At 45.3% G+C, this 18,360-nt stretch overlaps 1 protein-coding gene across 1 annotated transcript; it reads left to right on the forward strand.

Moving 5' to 3' along the window:
- The first annotated feature begins 5,474 nt into the window (after nt 1-5,474).
- Nucleotides 5,475-18,001, forward strand: LOC102908027 (pyrethroid hydrolase Ces2e-like). The gene is made up of 12 exons (XM_076571599.1): nt 5,475-5,632; nt 11,792-11,996; nt 13,242-13,386; nt 14,027-14,160; nt 14,242-14,497; nt 14,930-15,028; nt 15,264-15,404; nt 15,523-15,603; nt 15,839-15,983; nt 16,485-16,622; nt 17,108-17,180; nt 17,602-18,001. Exons 1-12 carry the CDS (start codon nt 5,560-5,562, stop codon nt 17,786-17,788), a joined length of 1,677 nt encoding a protein of 558 aa, XP_076427714.1. The 5' UTR covers nt 5,475-5,559; the 3' UTR covers nt 17,789-18,001.
- Nucleotides 18,002-18,360: the final 359 nt, after the last annotated feature.

The raw sequence follows: 18,360 nt of genomic DNA on the forward strand, positions 1-18,360 counted from the left end.
TGCCAAGCCTGACAAACAACCCAAGTTTAATCTTGAGGATACACATGCTAGAAGAAGAAAAGAACGGATTCCTACATGTTGTCCCTTTGCTTCCACATAGGTGCCATGGTACATGAGTGCACATGCACACAATAATGATAAATAAATGTGAAAAATTAAACAATATTTGTAAAGTATATGGATGACTGTGAAGTTTTTGACCAATAGAGTAGCCACAATATAGAGGTGACTAGAAAAGGAGGACTTAGGTGTGTGTCCCGAGTGTAATGTGTACATTCATCAAGGAGAAAGACAACCTGGGCCTGAGCACTTATTCATTTGTTTCTTCTTCTTCTTCTTCTTCTTCTTCTTCTTCTTCTTCTTCTTCTTCTTCTTCTTCTTCTTCTTCTCCTCCTCCTCCTCCTCCTCCTCCTCCTCCTCCTCCTCCTCCTCCTCCTCCTCCTCCTTCTCCTCCTCCTCCTTCCCGCCAGACACGACCTCCATACCATCCTTCTTTGCAATCACTCCTCTTGATTCTGGCCCTTCTGTCCTACCCCAAGCCTACCTGCAGTCAATCCACTTCTACCCAAGGACCTTGTCAGCTACTATTGCCCCTCTACAGCTGCCCTTTCTGCCACACTCCTCACTATTTTCTGGAGAATTTCCTGTATTCTTGTCACATCAGCTTGGCAGTTCATCTCTGCGAGCTGGGGTCCTTCCAGTCTCCACTCTGCTGTCCCCTCTCCTCAGTAGCTGTTTCACCCTTAGGCTGGACTCCCACTGACCTTGAAACACTGGGGAAGGGATTGAAGAAGCTTCACTTTGATAGAAAGGCCAATAAGCGTGGCCATGCTGCAGTGTGGAATGGTGGGTGTGAAAGCCACTGCCACTGTGCTCTCGGGGTCGCTAACCTGCGTTGACAAGGGAGACTGTAAAGATCACACGAGTACCCCCAGCACAGAGACCCTCCCTTTAGTTTATTGATTTGGGCAAGTCACCTAACTTTCATGGGCTTCAGGTTTAACATCCAACAACTGGAAAAACCACCTCCCTGCCCACAGATCCTCTTAGGTGCTTGTGAATGGAGAACACCGGCCTCTAATGCACAATGGAACCTTTTAAAGTACTTGAACAAGGGAGATTTTCATTCTCTGTGAGTGGCTGTGGAAGTGGTTGGAGCCATTAAACATCAAAGCATAATGATGGTAATAATACTGTCCCTCTGGCATTTGGTTCTGAATGTGCTCTCCAGCATTGACCGTTGAAAAAGGCTCACAGCAAAGTTCCTTGTCCAGGGAGAAACAGAAATTCCCAGCCCCCCCACCCCCCACACACACACATCCCACACTTGCACTAGGAGGCCCCAGTGTTCTGTTCTCCTGAATGTGGGGCAAAAGAGTGTCTTCACTTCCAGGGCAGAGGGGATGTGTCAGGCAGTCTGTAGGCCCTATTAGTAGCTGAGCCAGGATGCCTCTATGTCAGGGTGTGGAGCAGGCCTTTATGTCTCTCACCCCAGGACATCCTAATGTGGACCCTGGTGACCCCTGCTAGGCCACTTGAATCTGCTCTGCTCTGAGGAGACAGCACTTGCTTTATCCCTCAGCCCCTCCCTAACAGACTTTCTCCTTTGTGTGATGTCAGCCAGCATATGGAGGCCACCAGTGCCTTGGCAGGTAGAATCTTCAGCCTGACCCCTTCCTGTTTCCTGTTTAGAAAAATCTTTGGCACCGGGCGTTGGTGGCGCACGCCTTTAATCCCAGCACTCGGGAGGCAGAGCCAGGCGGATCTCTGTGAGTTCGAGGCCAGCCTGGGCTACCAAGTGAGCTCCAGGAAAGGTGCAAAGCTACACAGAGAAACCCTGTCTCGAAAAACCAAAAAAAAAAAAAAAAAAAAATCTTTGGCTCTGACTCCTGAGGTCACAACCACTAGAGGGCAGAGTTGGGTCCCATCCTCTCTGTCCCACCCAGGCTTGCTTTCTCAGGGAACATCAAGTTGGCAGGGTCTTATTGAATGTCCAGGATGTACAGGAGTGAGCACTTATGCTGATTTTTCACAACATGGTCACAAACTTCCACCCTTTCTGGGGCCGGGCTTCCTCACTAGCAGACAGCTCACTTCATCTTGCAGCATGGCACAACTTTCTCAGGAGGATTCTCCCTTGAAGAAAAAGCATTAATAAGGAGACTCTCTCAACAGGACCATTTTAACAAGGTTGTCTGTTGCTGTAAGAAGCGTCCAGCATCAGTGGTGCTTCAGTAAGTTACCTGGACACAGATGCCATCCATACTGTGAAGGTGCTTGACTGTGGGTGTCTGAAATGAGGATGGGGGTGTCAGGAGGCTCAGACATGTCCATCAGAAGAGATTGCTCTCCCCTGTCTCCCTGATCATCTATTCATCTATTGAGGGCCCTTCTGCCTTTTACAATTCTCTGCACACTTCTGGTTCCTGTGACACTCCTATTCTCCGTGGTCTTCTAGTCCTTTATTTCCATTCTTACCTCATTTTCTTCCCTAAGTATTTTATTTGTCCTCTAAACAAAGCCAAACAAAACTCCTCCTTTCTATTTTGTCTTTATATAAAAGTGTCAAATCGTGTTGTCTGCAAGTGTTTTCCTAAAACATTTTATCTCTGTCATCACACAGCTAGATCCTTCTTCCTAGACCTGAGGTGGCCATAGCCTCTTGCCTCTGAGAAACTGCCTTTCTGGGGTTCTAGTTTTGCCAGGTTCTCCAAGTCCCTCTTTTTCACCCACTGCTTTGAAGACCAATCACAGGAAATCATGAAGGGACACCTCTTGCATTGCTCTCAATGGACACTAGAGGGCAGACAAAGATAAAGTTCCATAAGGTGCTAGACAGTCTCTGAACACAGGAAGACCTGATAGTTCTGCTGGAGCCTGAACTTACTGCTGCTGGTTGCAAGGACATTTCAGCAGATGAACAGGGCACTTCACCAAGAGTGTTAGCAGGGCACTAATTCTTCCTCTTCCTCCTCCTCCCCTCCTTTTCCTCATCCTCCCTTTTAGAGACAGGGTTTCTCTGTGGGTTTTTTTTTTTTTTTTTTTTTTTTTTTGTCCTGGAACTTGCTCTGTAGACCAGGCTGGCCTCGAACTCACACAGATCCGCCTGCCTCTGCCTCCCTAGTGCTGGGATCAAAGATGTGTGCACTACCACCTAGGACAGGAGATTTTTAAGGTTTCAGTAATAGTCTTATTTTTTTTTAGAACTTTATTGTCAAGTGATAAGTATGCACTCAAATTCACTCATGTATTCCATAGCTTAGTATATTGTAATAAAATATGAGGCATGTAACCACACCCACTTCAGGTATAAGAATATTTATTTTCTGACTAAACAACAAACATTTCTCTAAGTTCCTTTTTAAAAACCAACCACCTGAGCCCTATTACGTGGCAACCAACAGACAGCTTTCTGGAGTTGAAATTTGGAAATAGAATATAATTCAGAAGCATCAGAGTCTTGTTTACCCTATCACAGAGAAGAATCGTGTGTGAGAGGTTCTGTCACTGAGAATAATGTTTTTGAGGTTCAAATGGCATTTTCCTTTGATGGTGACTGAACACACCACTTGTTCCACATCTGAGTGACATCAGGTTTGGGCTACTTTAATCAGGCTGTCATGCTGTTGTTCAAACAAGACTTTGGGCATGTTGGTACATGCCTTTAATCCCAGCACTCAGGAGGCAAAGGCAGTTGAATAGGTAAGTTTGGGCCAGTATGGTCTATAATGTGAGTTCTCAGACATCCAGGACTATGTAGAAAGACCCTGTCTCAAACCAAACAAAATACAAGCAAACAAACCAAACCCGTGACTTGATGTGATGCCATTCACTTGTTTCTCCAGGCTAAAGTCCTGGAAGTAGAATTGTTGAGTCATAGAACAAATGTGTTGAACTTTCAGAGAAGATGTGAAGTTGCCTTCCCTGATCACCATGTAATCATTTTCCTTGCCCTCTAGCCATGAGTAGCTGTATCAGATGCTCCATGGCTTTGCCAACACTTTTGCCTATGGGTCATAATCAGCTTACAATGACTGGGTGTGTGGTGGTGTCTCATTTCAGACACTTCCCTGAGCTTTACTCCCTTCCCTACACACACACACACACACACACACACACACACACACACACACACACACACACACACTTTGACAACTTCCTCATATACAGAACATGACTGGTGAGACTCTCCAGTCCACATTTCCTATGGTCTTTCCATCATCAATGCAGAGCCTCTGTAGCCAGTGCAGTAAGTAGCAGAGTGCACGGGGACCTTCCTCCAGCTTGGTGCAGAAGCCCAGGATTCGGAAGATTACCATGCTGTCTGTTTAGTTAACTGAAGAAACTGGTCCTAGAACAGGGAACTTGGAGGAGCTGAGGGCCTTCAGCCTCCATACTCCAGCTGTTCCTTCAAACATGGAATTGAGGGCAGAGAGAGCATTGCTTAGGCAGGAGCTGTGACCACAGAGTGTGCTGAGGAGGAGACAGCTAACTGAGATCAGGGTGATAGGACAAGCTGTGGTTGTATAATACCAGGGAAATGACCAGAAAACTTCCATGGAATAAGTCTTTCTGTGTGGTTCTGTGGGTTCTGTAGACCTCTCGGGACTGGAAAACGGAACCAAGGCCAATTCTTAGGTGGCTCTAAAGTCTTCCTGAGATTGAACCTCAGGACACTATCTTTGGGAAATCAGGATGGACTAGGTGTGAGCACCTGATTCTGTCCTCCCAGATGTAGTATGCCAAGGTTCCCAATGTTTCTGAAACTCTTGCTCAGTGGCCTGTATTTGAACCTTAATTCAGGCCCCAAGAGTCCAGACTGTTCTCAGTATTAGAGCCAGCAGGCACCAGTGCACGTGGGTAGCACCTGTGAACTGGAGAGAAGCTGGTCACCAGAGTAGCTACAGTAAAGAGGCCATGGGAGTAAGGTGTGGTGGCAGAGTTGCAGTGTACTTCAATGAACAGTCAAAGCATAACGGGGGGGGGCACATGAAACCCTAAGATCAATGTAAGGGATGAGGAACCCTGAACCTGGACTAAGGAAGTGTAAGTCCTGAAAGCAGGGAGGTGTTTTCAGGGTGGTGGTCATGGGCATGCAGTTCCCCTTTACCGAGGTCACATTCCTCAGTTCCATTCCATTCTCCATCTGTGACATCCTGAGTATGCATCTATGCAAAAAAGCCGACTGCTTCTCTAGTTATTGCTTTTTTCTTCATCCTCTCTACACCAATACTTTAATAGTCCTGTGACTGCTTTATAAGTCTGATATGGGGACTCCAGATTGGGAGAGAGGGCTTCAGAGTCCCTGCTGTGCCTCCCCAGGGGACTAAAGAAAGAGCAGGAATGGGAGGCAGCTTTGCCTCACTTTGCTCATTGGTTCCCACCATGCAGCCCAGCCAGTACAGTTCAAGGACCTTGGCCTGGACTGCCCCGCCCTCTGCCCCCACTCTGCCTCCTCTCCTTGGTTCAAAGTTCCTGCTCGGGCAAGTTCATATATTTGTGACATTTACACGAGGTTGATCGCACACAGCAGCACAGACTCAGGACTGGGAGCTAAGCATGCCTTCAGACAGACTTCCTGGATGGCTGAATTCTCTGATTTCAGGGCTTCTGCTTCTCTTCTCTGTGCAGGGTGAGACTACCTAGGGAGGAATGGGGGACCCATGTCCAAGCTGCCAAAACTTGATAAGAGTTGTTGACTGAGATTGCAGGAGAAAAAGTACCAGGGAGGAAGGAGTGGGTGGGTGGAGATGGCAGTGTGGGAAATGTGAATCTCCTAATTCCCTACAAAAGTCCACAGTCTAGCCCCTCTACCAAACAAGGGGTATGGAGACCAGAGGAACTCCAATACTGAGAAGCTACCCCAGCATGATGGGCTCTCAGTTGTGTTGGATTTAATGTTAGGGGACAGAGGAACAGAGGGAACATTCCCTCTCTGTGTGTCTGAAACTGTGTAGCTGCTACTGACATGGATAATAACAGCATAACTTCATGCTGCTGAAGGGTCCTCATGTGTCCCTCTCAGAATAGAGAAGTGCCATGGCACTCCATAAAGGCCCTGTACAAGGTATTGGCTGCCACTAAGGTATGCAGACAGTTCCAGTCCTACAACCTACAGTTGTACCTAGAATCTCTGGGTTCCCTTCTCCATGCTCCTTATCTAAGCTTGCCTTTTGGGGCAACTAGCATGTGCTGTGGGTGTGTACAATTTTCAGGTCCTTATGAGAATTGAGTCAGGAGGGCGCTGTGCTCAGTGTGTGGGTGCAGCCCTAGGTGTCCCTTACCACAGCTCCTCCTGGTGTCTTCTCTGGTGACCTCTAGCCAGGCCTCTCCACTAAGGAGACTGCACTCCCCTTAGGCTGGGACTCTTCCCTGTTGTTTTCAGGGATCTGAGAGATCACCAGCACCTTCTAGACAGGAGATTCTGCCAGATTCACTCAGGGCTGTTATTTTATTTTATTTTTTTATTAAGATATTTTCTATTCTCTTTACATACCAACCACAGATCCCCCACTCTTCCCTCCTCCCACCCCCCAGCTTTCCTCCCTACCCACCCCCATCTCCACATTTTCCAAATCAAGGTCTTCCATGGGGAGTTAGCACAGCCTGGCCCACTCATCTGAGGCAGGTCCAAGCCTTTACCCCCTGCACCAAGGCTGTGCAAGGTGTCACACCCTAGGCACTGGGCTCCAAAAAGCCAGCCCATGCACCAGGGATGGATCCCGATCCCCTTTCTGGAGGGGCCCCACCAACAGTTCAACAAAACAACTGTCTCCTGTTTCCAGAGGGCCTAGTCCAGTCCTACGGGAGAGACACAGCATTTAGTCCACAGTTTGTGGGTTTCCACTAGTGTGGCTGGTCCTTTCTGCATGTTTACCCATTATGATCTTGATGTCCCCTGCCCACAGAATCCCTCCTCTCTCTCATTGATTGGATCCTGGGAGCTCAGCCTGGCGCCCAGCTGTGGATCTCTGCATCTGCTTCCAGCAGTCACTGGATGAAGGCTCTTTGATGACAGTTAGGGTATCACTAGACTGGTCACCTTAGTAGACCATTCCAGGCACCCTCTCGACCTTTGCCAGTAGTCCAAGGTGGGGTCATCCTTGTGGATTCCTGAGAGCTTCCCCGGCACCATGCCTCTTCCTATTCTCAGGATGTCTTCAATTTATCATGGTATCTCTTTCCTTGCTCTCCCATTCTGTCCCTGTTCCAGCTCAACCCTCCGATTTCCTATGTTCTCATCCCCCATTCTTTGCCCTTCATTACTACGCCCCCTCACTCCCAGTTTGCTCATGTAGATCTCATCCATTTCTTCTTCACTGGGCTATCTATGTGTCCCTCTTAGGGTCCCTCCTTGTTAGCTAGCTTCTCTGGAGCTGTGGGTTGTAGTCTATTATCCTTTGCCTTACATCTAGTATCCTCTTATGAGTGAGTACATATTATGTCTGTCCTTCTGAGTCTGGGTTACCTCACTCAGGATGATATTTTCTAGTTCCATCCATTTGCCGGCAAATTTCATGATATCATTATTTTTTACTGTTTAGTAGTACTCCATTGTGTATATGTGCCACCTTTTCTTTATCCATTCTTCAGTTGAGGGGCATCTAGGTTGTTTCCAGGTTCTGGATATTATGAATAATGCTGCTATGAACATAGTTGAGCATGTGTCCTTGTGTTAAGATTCAGCATTCCTTGGGTATATGGCCAAGAGTGGTATAGCTGGGTCTTGAGGAAGACTGATTCCCAATTTTCTGAGAAACTTCCATGCTGATTTCCAGAGTGGCATTACAAGTTTGCATTATCACCAACAGTGTAGGAGTGTTCCCCTTCCTCCACATCCTCTCCAACATAAGCTGTCTTCAGTGTTTGTGATCTTAGCCATTTTGACAGGTGTAAGATGGTATCTCAGAGTTGTTTTGATTTGCATTTCCCTGATGACTAAGGATGCTGAACATTCCTTAAATGTCTTTCTGCCATTTGAGATTCTTCTGTTGAGAATTCTCCGTTAAGCTCTGTAGCCCCCCTCCTTTTTTAAATTGGATTGAGGGTGGTCTATCTCGTCGATTTTCTCAAAGAACGAACTATTTGTTTCTTGGATTATTTGTATTGTTCTCGTTGTTTCTATTTCATTGATTTCAGCCCTCAATTTGATTATTTCCTGCATCTATTTCTCCTGGGTGAGTTTGCTTCTTTTTGTTCTAGAGCTTTCAGACGTGCTGTTAAGTTGCTAGTGTGAGATTTCTCCAACTTCTTTATGTGGGCATTTAGTGCTATGAATTTTCCTCTTAGTACTGCTTTCATAGTGTCCCATAAGTTTGGGTATGTTGTACTTTCATTTTCATTGAATTCTAGGAAATCTTTAATTTCTTTCTTTATTTCTTTCTTGACCCATTGGTGATTCAGTTGGGCATTATTCAGTTTCCATGAGATTGTAGGCTTTCTGTTATTTGTGTTGTTGTTGAGATCTAACTTTAAGCCATAGTGATCAGATAAGATACTTGAGGTTATTCCAGTTTTTTTGTATCTGTTGAGATTTGCTTTGTGACCAAGCATGTGGTCAATTTTGGAGAAGGTTCCATGGGGTGCTGAGAAGAAGGTATATTCTTTGGTGTTAGGGTGGAATATTTTGTAGATATCTGTTAAGTACTTTTGCGTCATGTTGTCTGTTATTTCTCTTATTTCTCTGTTAAGTTTCTGTCTGGCAGACCTGTCCATTGGTGAGAGTGGGGTGTTGAAGTCTCCCACTACTGGTGTATGGGGTTTGATGTGCAATTTAAGCTTTAGTAATGTTTCTTTTACAAATGTGGGTGCCCTTGTATTTGCAGCATAAATATTCAGAATCAAGACTTCATTATTTTGGATTTTCCCTGTGATAAATACGTAATGTCGTTCATTATCTCTTTTGATTGATTTTAGTTTGAAGCCTATTTTATTAGATATTAGGAGAGCTACACCAGCTTGCTTCTTAAGTCCATTTGATTAGAAAATCTTTTCCCAGTCTTTTACTCTGAGGCAGTGTCTGTCTTTGAAGTTGAGGTATGTTTCTTGTATGCAGCAGAAGGATGAATCTTGTTTTCATATCCATTCTGTTAGACTGTGTCTTTTTATAGGTGAATTGAGACCATTGATATTAATGGATATTAATGGCCAATGATTGTTAGTTCCTGTTATTTTTTGTTGGTAGTGTTGTATGTTTACATTCTTTGGTGTTTGTTGGTGTGTGACTAACTATTTCTTGTGTTTTTGTGGGTGTGTCTAACTTCCTTAGGTTGGATTTTTCCTTCTAGTGCTTTCTTTAGAGCTGGATCTGTGGAAAGATATTGTTTAAATCTGTTTTTTATCATGAAATATTTTGTTTACTCCATCTACGGTGATTGAGAGTTTTGTTGGGTATAATAGTCTAGGTTGGCATCCACGGTCTCTTAGTGTCTGCATAACATCTGTCCAGGACCTTCTGGCTTTTAGAGTCTCCATTGAGAAGTCGGGTGTTATTCTTATAGGCCTTCTTTATATGTTTCTTGGCCTTTTTCCCTTGCAGTGCTTAATACTTTTTCTTTATTCTGTATGTTTAATGGTTTGATTATTATGTGGAGAGGGGACTTTTTATTTATTTTTTGATCCATTCTATTTGGTGTTCTGTAAGCTTCTTGTATCTTTATAGGCATTTAATTGTTTAGGTTGGGAAAGTTTTCTTCAATGATTTTGTTGAATATATTTTCTGTGCCTTTAAGTTAGTATTCTTCTCCTTCTTCTATCCCTATTATTCTTAGGTTTGATTTTTTCATGATGTCCCAAATTTCCTGGATTTTTTGTGTTATGACTTTGTTGGATTTGTGTTTTCTTTAACTGATGAATCGATTTCCTCTATTGTATCTTCAATGCCAGAGATCCACTCTTCCATCTCTTACATTCTGTTGGTTATGCATGCATCTGTAGTTCCTGTTCATTTACTCATATTTTCCATTTGCAGCATTCCCTCAGTTTGTGTCTTCTTTATTGTCTTGATTTCAGTTTTCAAATCTTGAACTGTTTCCCTCACCTGTTTAATTGATTTTTCTTAGCTTTCTTTAAGGGATTTATTGATTTTTTTTCCAATTTTTTGTTTGACTTTTCCTCGATTTCTTTAAGAGAATTTTTCATTTCCTCTTTAAGATCTCTATCATCTTCTTAAAGTCATTTTTAAAGTTGATTTTTTTTTCTGTTTCTTCTATGTTGGGATGTTCAGGTCTTGCTGATGTAGGTTCTGATGGAGCCATATTGGTTTTTATGTTGTTGACTGTACATTTGCACTGGTGTCTACCCATCTCTTTCTCCACTTGGTACAAGTGGTGTCTGTGTCTGAGGGAGCCTCTCTTGGTCTGATCGATACACTTGGTCCAGTGGAAGCTCTTGGTCTAGTTGAGACTCCTGGTCTAATTGGTGCTGATGGACTTTTTGTCACAGGCAGAAGCTCTTAGTCCAATTGGCACTGGTGGGTTCTGTCTCAGGGAATACCTGCAGTCTGGGAGGGTAGGTATGTTTGGGAGGGGTGGGGCTTATGGGTTACAGGGTCTGATGGGTGATGGTCATAGTCCAACATGTCTGTAGGATGCCTGCCTATTGGCCTGAGACTGGGACTGCAAGGGGTGGTGGTATGGGGGTGCTGGGTTGTGCCTCTGGGCCCAACCTAGAGAAAGACTCACATCTTAGTCCAATCTGGCACTGGCAGGCTCTATCTCAGGGAACAGTTGTAGTCTCAGTGGGTGGATGGGATTTGGAAGAGGTGGGGATTGTGGGTTACAGGGTCTTCTGGAAGATGGTGGTAGTCTCACCTGTCTGCAGGAGGTCTGCCTGCTGACTGGTTTGAAACTGGGACTGCAATAGATGGTGGTATGGGTTGTGCCCCTAGTCCCAAAGCCTAGTGGGCTGGGGTGTTTAGGTTTGAGCATAAAGACTCGCCTCTTAGTCCAATCAGGCACTGGTGGACTCTGGCAGGCTCTGTCTCCATGGCTGATGTTTGTTTGAAGGTCTGGACTCAGAATGACTGATAACAATAAAATGAAACAGATTTGTGTCCCATCCCCTCTATACCTCCCAGGCCTGGCTCACCACAGGAACAGCAAATGACAGAGTCTAACATATAGTGCAAGGATTGCATAAGAAGAGATGTATGATTTGGGTATAGCCACACAGCTGCAAATTTAGCACCCAGGAAATTGAGACAGGAGGATCTCCAACTGCAGAACCAGTCTGTGCTACCTAGCAAGAACTTGTGTCAAGAAAATAAAAAACAAACAAACAAACAAAGGAAGGAAAATGAAATTTCTTCAGCTGTGTTTAATTTTACCTGTTGGTCATAAACTCTGTCCCTGATCTGGGTTATGGCTTACAGTCTATGGTGGGAAGGACAGGTTACCAGATTTCATGTGAACTTTATAGAGAGCTTTTCTGTGAGGATGAAACATTATACATGCAGCTAGGCTACATGAGATAATGTTCAGTGTGACCGAATAGTCCCTATACTGGCTCACATAGAGTTGATGGAAAGGAGACTGTGTCACTGGTACATATGTGGCCCTGTACAGGAAGCTCATAGGGCTGAATGATGTCCTTGAGTCCCATGGTGCCTAAATGAGTCTGGTCAAGGGACTAGACTTGGACATACCTCAGTGAAGACTGTAACAGGCAGCAAATATGTAAATCTTGTGTTTTCAGTCCAGGATTTTTGATGAGGCTGGGAAAAGGATTGAAAGGATGGAACAAAAGTGGCTGATTGAGCAGACTAATCCAGCTGTCACCTCTTTATTTACAGGCCAGGACTCATCCAACCCCATCAGGAACACACAAACCGGACAGGTGAAAGGTAGCCTTGTCCACTTGGAGGATATCAACATGGCAGTCCACACCTTCCTGGGAATTCCCTTTGCCAAGCCACCTGTAGGACTTCTGCGTTTTGCTCCTCCTGAACCCCCTGAACTGTGGAATGGTGTGAGGGATGGAACTTCTTATCCTGCCATGTAAGCTCTTCTGGGGCCCAGTAGACTTCAGGCCTGGGAGTGGGCTTGTTGTGAGCGATATCCCAGCTGCACTGGTTCCAACCTCTCAATCCCACATCCTGTTCCCCTTCTTCATGGAGTAGGGGGATTCCCACTTACATTTTCCCAAGGACCTGCTCAGATTCTGAATGGAACAGCCAGTTACAGGCTCAAGGTTCAGTGCTTGGCACCCACAATGAGCTACCCTTGAGTACTGCAGATGGGAGCACAGGCACATTTGTCTTGAGAGTCAGGTTATGTCCTGTGTCTCTGACACTAGGGGAAATGTCTCTGGGAGGAGATCAGACTCCATCACTTAATCAGAAGCACTCCTGAGTTTTATCACAGAGACTGAAGAATCCTAAACAGTGAAGCAATGGCCCCCAAGGACTGCACCCTCCACAGTCACTGTGCCAACCATATGAGCAGATGTCGTTTTTCAAGAACAAGTGCATGTGCTGAATGAGGAGGTCTGTGGGAGAGATGAGGAACCCTGAAAATGGAGACTTTAGTTGAAGAAGGTCTTACTACCTTGTGGGAAACTAATTCATACCCATTTATACAATAAATGGGTATGAATTAGTTTCATAATTCACCTGTTTCAGGCCTTATGGGGAATAGTGAGAAATGGTAAAAATGTCAAAACCCATGGTCAAAGGCTACCTTGAAGTCTCCTAGTACTCTCTATTTCCTGAGGTGACTCACCTGTTTCAGGCCTTTTGGGGAATAGTGAGAAATGGTAAAAATGTCAAAACCCATGGTCAAAGGCTACCTTGAAGTCTCCTAGGACTCTCTATTTCCTTACCTTCCAATAAGTAGGATCTAAGATCATCTAAATCTATATATGGATATCTGGGCTCTATCACAGCTTCCCCAAAGCCTGAGGAGTTAATATGTGGAGGAGTGACTTTATTTATTTATTATTTTGTGTATTTGGGTGTTTTAATACATGTATGTCTGTGCTCAGTGTGCATTCATTGTCCTTAGATCCCCTTTGACTGGAGTTATAGGGTTTGTCAGCTGTCATGTGGGTGCTGGGGATCTAACCCAGGTCCTCTGGAAGAGCAACCAGGGCTAGTGACCACTCTAGCCCCAAAAGGGACTTTAGAAAATGATCTCATATTTGCAGCACATAGCTTTCTAGGAGCAAATCTACCCAGGTCTGACTTTAACCAGTTTGACCCAGTTCAGTCCTTGGAATAGTTAACCATTTACCATTGTCAACAGGTGTCTACAGAATATCACTATAATGAATTCAGTAAGCGAGACCATGTTCAAAGGCACCACACCTCCTCCTCTTTCTATGTCTGAAGACTGCCTGTACCTCAACATCTACTCACCTGTTCATGCTTCTGAGGGCTCCAACCTGCCTGTGAGTGTTAGGCCATGGACAACTAGGGGTGGAAGAACATTCCTTCTGAAGGAATATGGAAGGGTCCATATTAGGGGTGGAAGAACATTCCTTCCGAAGGAATATGGAAGGATCATTCTGGGCTTTGCTTCAGTATAGATTCTGCCTGATATTATGTCCAAGAATGCCTTCTTGCCCACCATAGGCAGTTAACTCATGGGCTTAGGCACAGAAATCCCTGGAGGCACCGAGAAACCAGAGTATTTATCTTAATGAATTCAGGGCTTGTGCCCAAAAAATCCAATCAGATTTCCCAGAGAAGAGGTTTGTATCATGCCCAAAGCGAGTCATAAAAATTGACTCATTTGTTTGGCCAAAAGATTGGAGGGCATTTGTTTTATTTCCATATGTGATCATAGAGGACACATGTCTTTCCTTTTCTGGAGGTCTCCTGGAGTATTGGAGACAGCCTTTGGTACACGAGACAAAATAATGGTTGAAAGACTTTTCTTCCTAATGGAACTTGGATCCTTTAACAGATGATGGCAGCTGGGATCTGTCTATGTGGGCAACTTCTGAGACAAAGCAATGGATATTCTAGATGACAGGTGGCACTTGAGATGGGTAAGGGGAGTGATCTCTTATCTTATTTTTTTACCAGGTGATGGTATGGATCCATGGTGGAGGACTCGCTTTGGGCTTGGCTTCTGTGTATGATGGATCGAAGCTAGCAGCCATTGAGGACATGGTGGTGGTCACCATCCAGTACCGACTGGGTGTCCTAGGTTACTTCAGGTGAGCCAAGGGCAAGGCAGGGAATTGGGAGCTGGGCAGAAACAGGACAGCCCTGTGATTCTTGACACTGCCACTTTTCAGCACTGGAGATGAGCATGCCAGAGGCAACTGGGGCTACCTGGATCAAGTGGCCGCCCTGCGCTGGGTCCAGCAGAACATCGCCTACTTTGGAGGCAACCCTGACCAGGTCACTATTTTTGGCGAGTCAGCAGGTAGCTTGAGTGTGTCTTCACTTGTTTTGTCCCCATTGTCCAAAGGACTCTTCCACGGAGCCATTATGGAGAGTGGAGTGGCCACAATGCCTGGTTTCGTCTCCCAGTCTGAGGTGGTCTACACAGTGAGTTCTCTCAATTCTCCACATCCTAGTCCTCTATCCCAGCCCTCACTCTCAGAACTCCTTATTCTGTCTGCTCTGTGAATGCAATAAATATCACAGGGGTACCTAGGACTTTCTTTTTCCTTCTTCCTTGCTGAAGGCTTCAAGGGTCAGGATGCATACACCTCTGTCTCACATAAGCTGAGTATTTTCTCTGCCCAAAGCAGTTCTGCCTAGTAGCTCCCATTGTGTTCAGAAGCATTGCAGCAGATGCATTAGCTCCCTTGTCTATCTCATATTAACAACGGGGAAGTGGGAACAATTGCATTTCTGTTGAAGCCCACATAGTTTACCCACTGTGTTTTGTGGGGAATCCACAGTAACTAGGAATATTAGGAAAACTTCTTTCCCTGCCTGGAAGGATGAACAGGCTCCTGCTTGTGTTCTGTACAGATGGTGGCCAACCTCTCTGGATGTAATCAGATGGATTCAGAGTCCCTGGTGGGCTGTCTGAGAGGCAAGAGTGAAGAGGAGATTCTGGATATCACTAAGGTTTGATTGCATGGTGTTAGTGTCCTGGAAGGGTTCCAATAGGGAGTGAAATAGAAAGTTCTTTCTGCTCAGGGACAATGTAGCTGATGTGCATGGCTTGATGCCCTTGTAGCTGTCAATGCAAACTAGATACAAGTTCAAATGAACCAGGGATGTGTATGGATATTATGAGATATTTTGACATCAGGAAATATCTGGGTCCTGAACTTGATCCTTCACCTTTAATGCCCTTCAGGTCTTCAAGATCATCCCTGCTGTGGTGGATGGGGTGTTCTTTCCCAGGCACCCTAAGGAGCTGTTGGTCTCTGCTGATTTTCGACCTGTCCCCAGCATCATAGGTGTCAACAATGATGAGTTTGGCTGGGACATCCCAATGGTGAGTCCAGATACAACTCTTTGATTAACTGATTGGATGGGAGAGGGTGCTCAGAGCTCCACAGCCCCAACTACATCCTATTTGAAAATCAATTTGAACCTTTCCATCCACCTCTTAGTACCTGTTCGACATTGATACTGGAGAAAAAATGGACAGAGAGATCATTCAGGCTGTTCTTCAGAGTACACCAGCACAACTGGTAAGACACTCAATATTGTGGGCCAATGACAGGGAGCTTCTAGTTATCTGCCATTGCAAAGAGCCACCTGTGCAAAGAATACAGAATGTTTCTGTTTTGTAATAATTTCACCCTCACTTGTGTCCTTTGCTCCATTAACTTCTCCCATCTCAGACCCCTCTCTCTTCACCTGAGGATACTGATTCCTGGTGCTGAAGTTTTCCTAACACATCTTTTCTGGATCTCTCTGAACTAGATGATGCCTCCTGGTGTTGCTGAAATTCTGGTAGAGGAGTATTTGGGAGACACTGAAGACCCTGAGATTCTCCTAGCACAGTTCAAGGAGATGATGGAAGACTTCATGTTTGTGGCCCCTGGCTTGCAAATAGCACATGCTCAGAGTGAATACATCTATAAATATGCCTCTGGGTTGGGACTCTAGCTAGTGGTAGAACACTTGCTTCATATGCATAATGCCACATGATTAATTGCCTGTAGTGTCACAAAGAAAAAGAGGCCTGATTCCAAGGAGATGTCTCAGAACTGTGGGTCCAAGGACATCCTTCTGGTGTCCAGGTCCTCACCTATGTCTTTATTTTTCTTTGGTTCCAGGCTTCTGAGAACTCTTACTTTAGTAAATCTTCATGTCTAATGTAAGAGCATAACACCTCCAGACACAGATGAGGAAAGTGACGTAATGATGTGCTAGAACTTCTTCAAATGACTCAAGGTCATGATTTAACCAAGGGCTTTCCAAAGGCTCATGTTTCAGTCTTGGAGTCCACACTCCCCTAAATTCCCAGCCAATGTGACAACTTTAGGTCAAGGTATCTCACACAAAAGATGAGACAGGACAGGTCCAGGTAAGAGGCAACTATGTCACGATGTGTCTACACTTCCAGGTCCCCTTGCCCCTGTCTACTTCTATGAGTTCCAGCACGTAACCAACTTTTTCAAAGATGGAAGGCCACCTCATGTGAAGGCTGACCATGATGATGAAATTTCCTTTGTCTTTGGATCCTCCTTCTGGGGCAGCAAATGTGAGTCTTCCCTTTTCTGCATGAATAGGATGGGGACCCAGATGAGAACTGAGGGATGACTGAGATCACTGTCCAAGTGAGGAAACCGAGGTTCTAGGAGAGCCTTTCTCAGCCATCTTGTAACCCCAAATGGTAAACTAGGATTGTAATCTGAATCCTTTCCAGTCCAGATTGTACTTTCTGTCCTGTCCCTGCCCTGATGGTGGTGTCAGGCCTGACATCCAAGAGGGACACTTAAAGCCATGATGTTTTCTTAAGTGGCTATGCCAGAGCAAAGAAAGGGCATCTGTACTAAGAATAGGCTGGGGTGGAGGTGGTGGGTTCATTAGAGGCTGGGACAAGTAAGGGTGGGTGGAAAATGGAAGACCTTGGATCTAGGCAGGAGGGGAACATGAGCACCAGAGTTAGATTGTAGTTGGGATTGTGGATGTGACAGCTGCATGGTGTGTCTGGGACCTGGATCTCTGTCTTCCTCATGGCTACAGTTGACTTCACTGAGGAGGAGGAGCTGCTGAGCAGGAAGATAATGAAGTACTGGGCCAACTTTGCAAGACATGGGTGAGAAGATACACCCCTTGAATCTTCCAGGACCTCCTACTGTTCCTGTTAGTGGTATCCTCAGGAGCATATATAGATGCTTTATCACATCCTCAGGGGCAGGTTCCTCTCACACAGTTGTCCCATCTGAGTGTCAGCCAACAGTCATCTCCCTGTGACTTGGCGTGTGTGGCCAAACTGCTCTAGTTTTGGGTACATGAGCCTGCTATAGAGAAAGGAAAAACATCCCAGATGGTGTTGCCTCTTATGGAGTGACAGTAGCGGGATTTTCTTTTTGCCTCTATCATAAGACCATCCTTCCTTGTCCTTGAATTCTGGCCTGTTTCATCCACCATATTAACCCAAAGTAGGGGATCAGGTCTGGGCACAGCACAATTCATAGTGATCCTCACCGCACCCTAATATGGGGGTGTGTCCACAGGAATCCCAACAGCATGGACCTGCCCCACTGGCCTGTGTTTACCCAGGATGAGCAGTATCTGCAGCTGGACATCCAGCCTACTGTGAGCTATGCTCTGAAGGCCAACAGGATGCAGTTCTGGACCAAGATTCTGCCCCAGAAGATCCAGCAGCTGAAGGATGTTGGGAACAAGCATACAGAGCTGTAGCATGTTATGCACCATAGTGGAGTGCTCTGAGTAGAATTGGAGTCAACCTAAGGTGCCCAGACACTCAGAAGAGAGGGGTGACTCCATCCTTCATGTGTCCATGCATCCCCTCTTCATGTATCTGTTCAGCTAACACTGAAGTGTGTCACTGGTACCCTGTTTGTCTGGGTCCTGTCTTGTTTCACATATTCAATAAATTTCCCCATGACCATGTGTTTGTGTGAGCCCCAGTGGATGCCAGCATTGTATCCTAGTGAACCTGCATCTCTTCCTCTCTTCTTTACCTCATTTCTCCCAACCCTCTTTCTCCTTTTTTTCCCCCAAATCCTACATTTCTACAAATGAATCAGAAGCTCTGGACAGTTTTGAACACACCAGGTGTGGGTTGGTCTTAAACCCGTGTACATCTCTCATCAAGTCCCAATCAAATATCTATGAGTTGATTATAACCTGATTAGTAACAGCACTTGTGTCTTAGTATTTCCAAGATGCCATGAAAAATCATAATAAGCTGCAAGCTGAGTGTTGTGACAGATGTGTGGCCACACTACTAGCAAGACTGAGGTGGAGGA

This window comes from Peromyscus maniculatus, chromosome 5 (assembly GCF_049852395.1).
Source record: "Peromyscus maniculatus bairdii isolate BWxNUB_F1_BW_parent chromosome 5, HU_Pman_BW_mat_3.1, whole genome shotgun sequence".
NCBI lineage: Eukaryota > Metazoa > Chordata > Mammalia > Rodentia > Cricetidae > Peromyscus > Peromyscus maniculatus.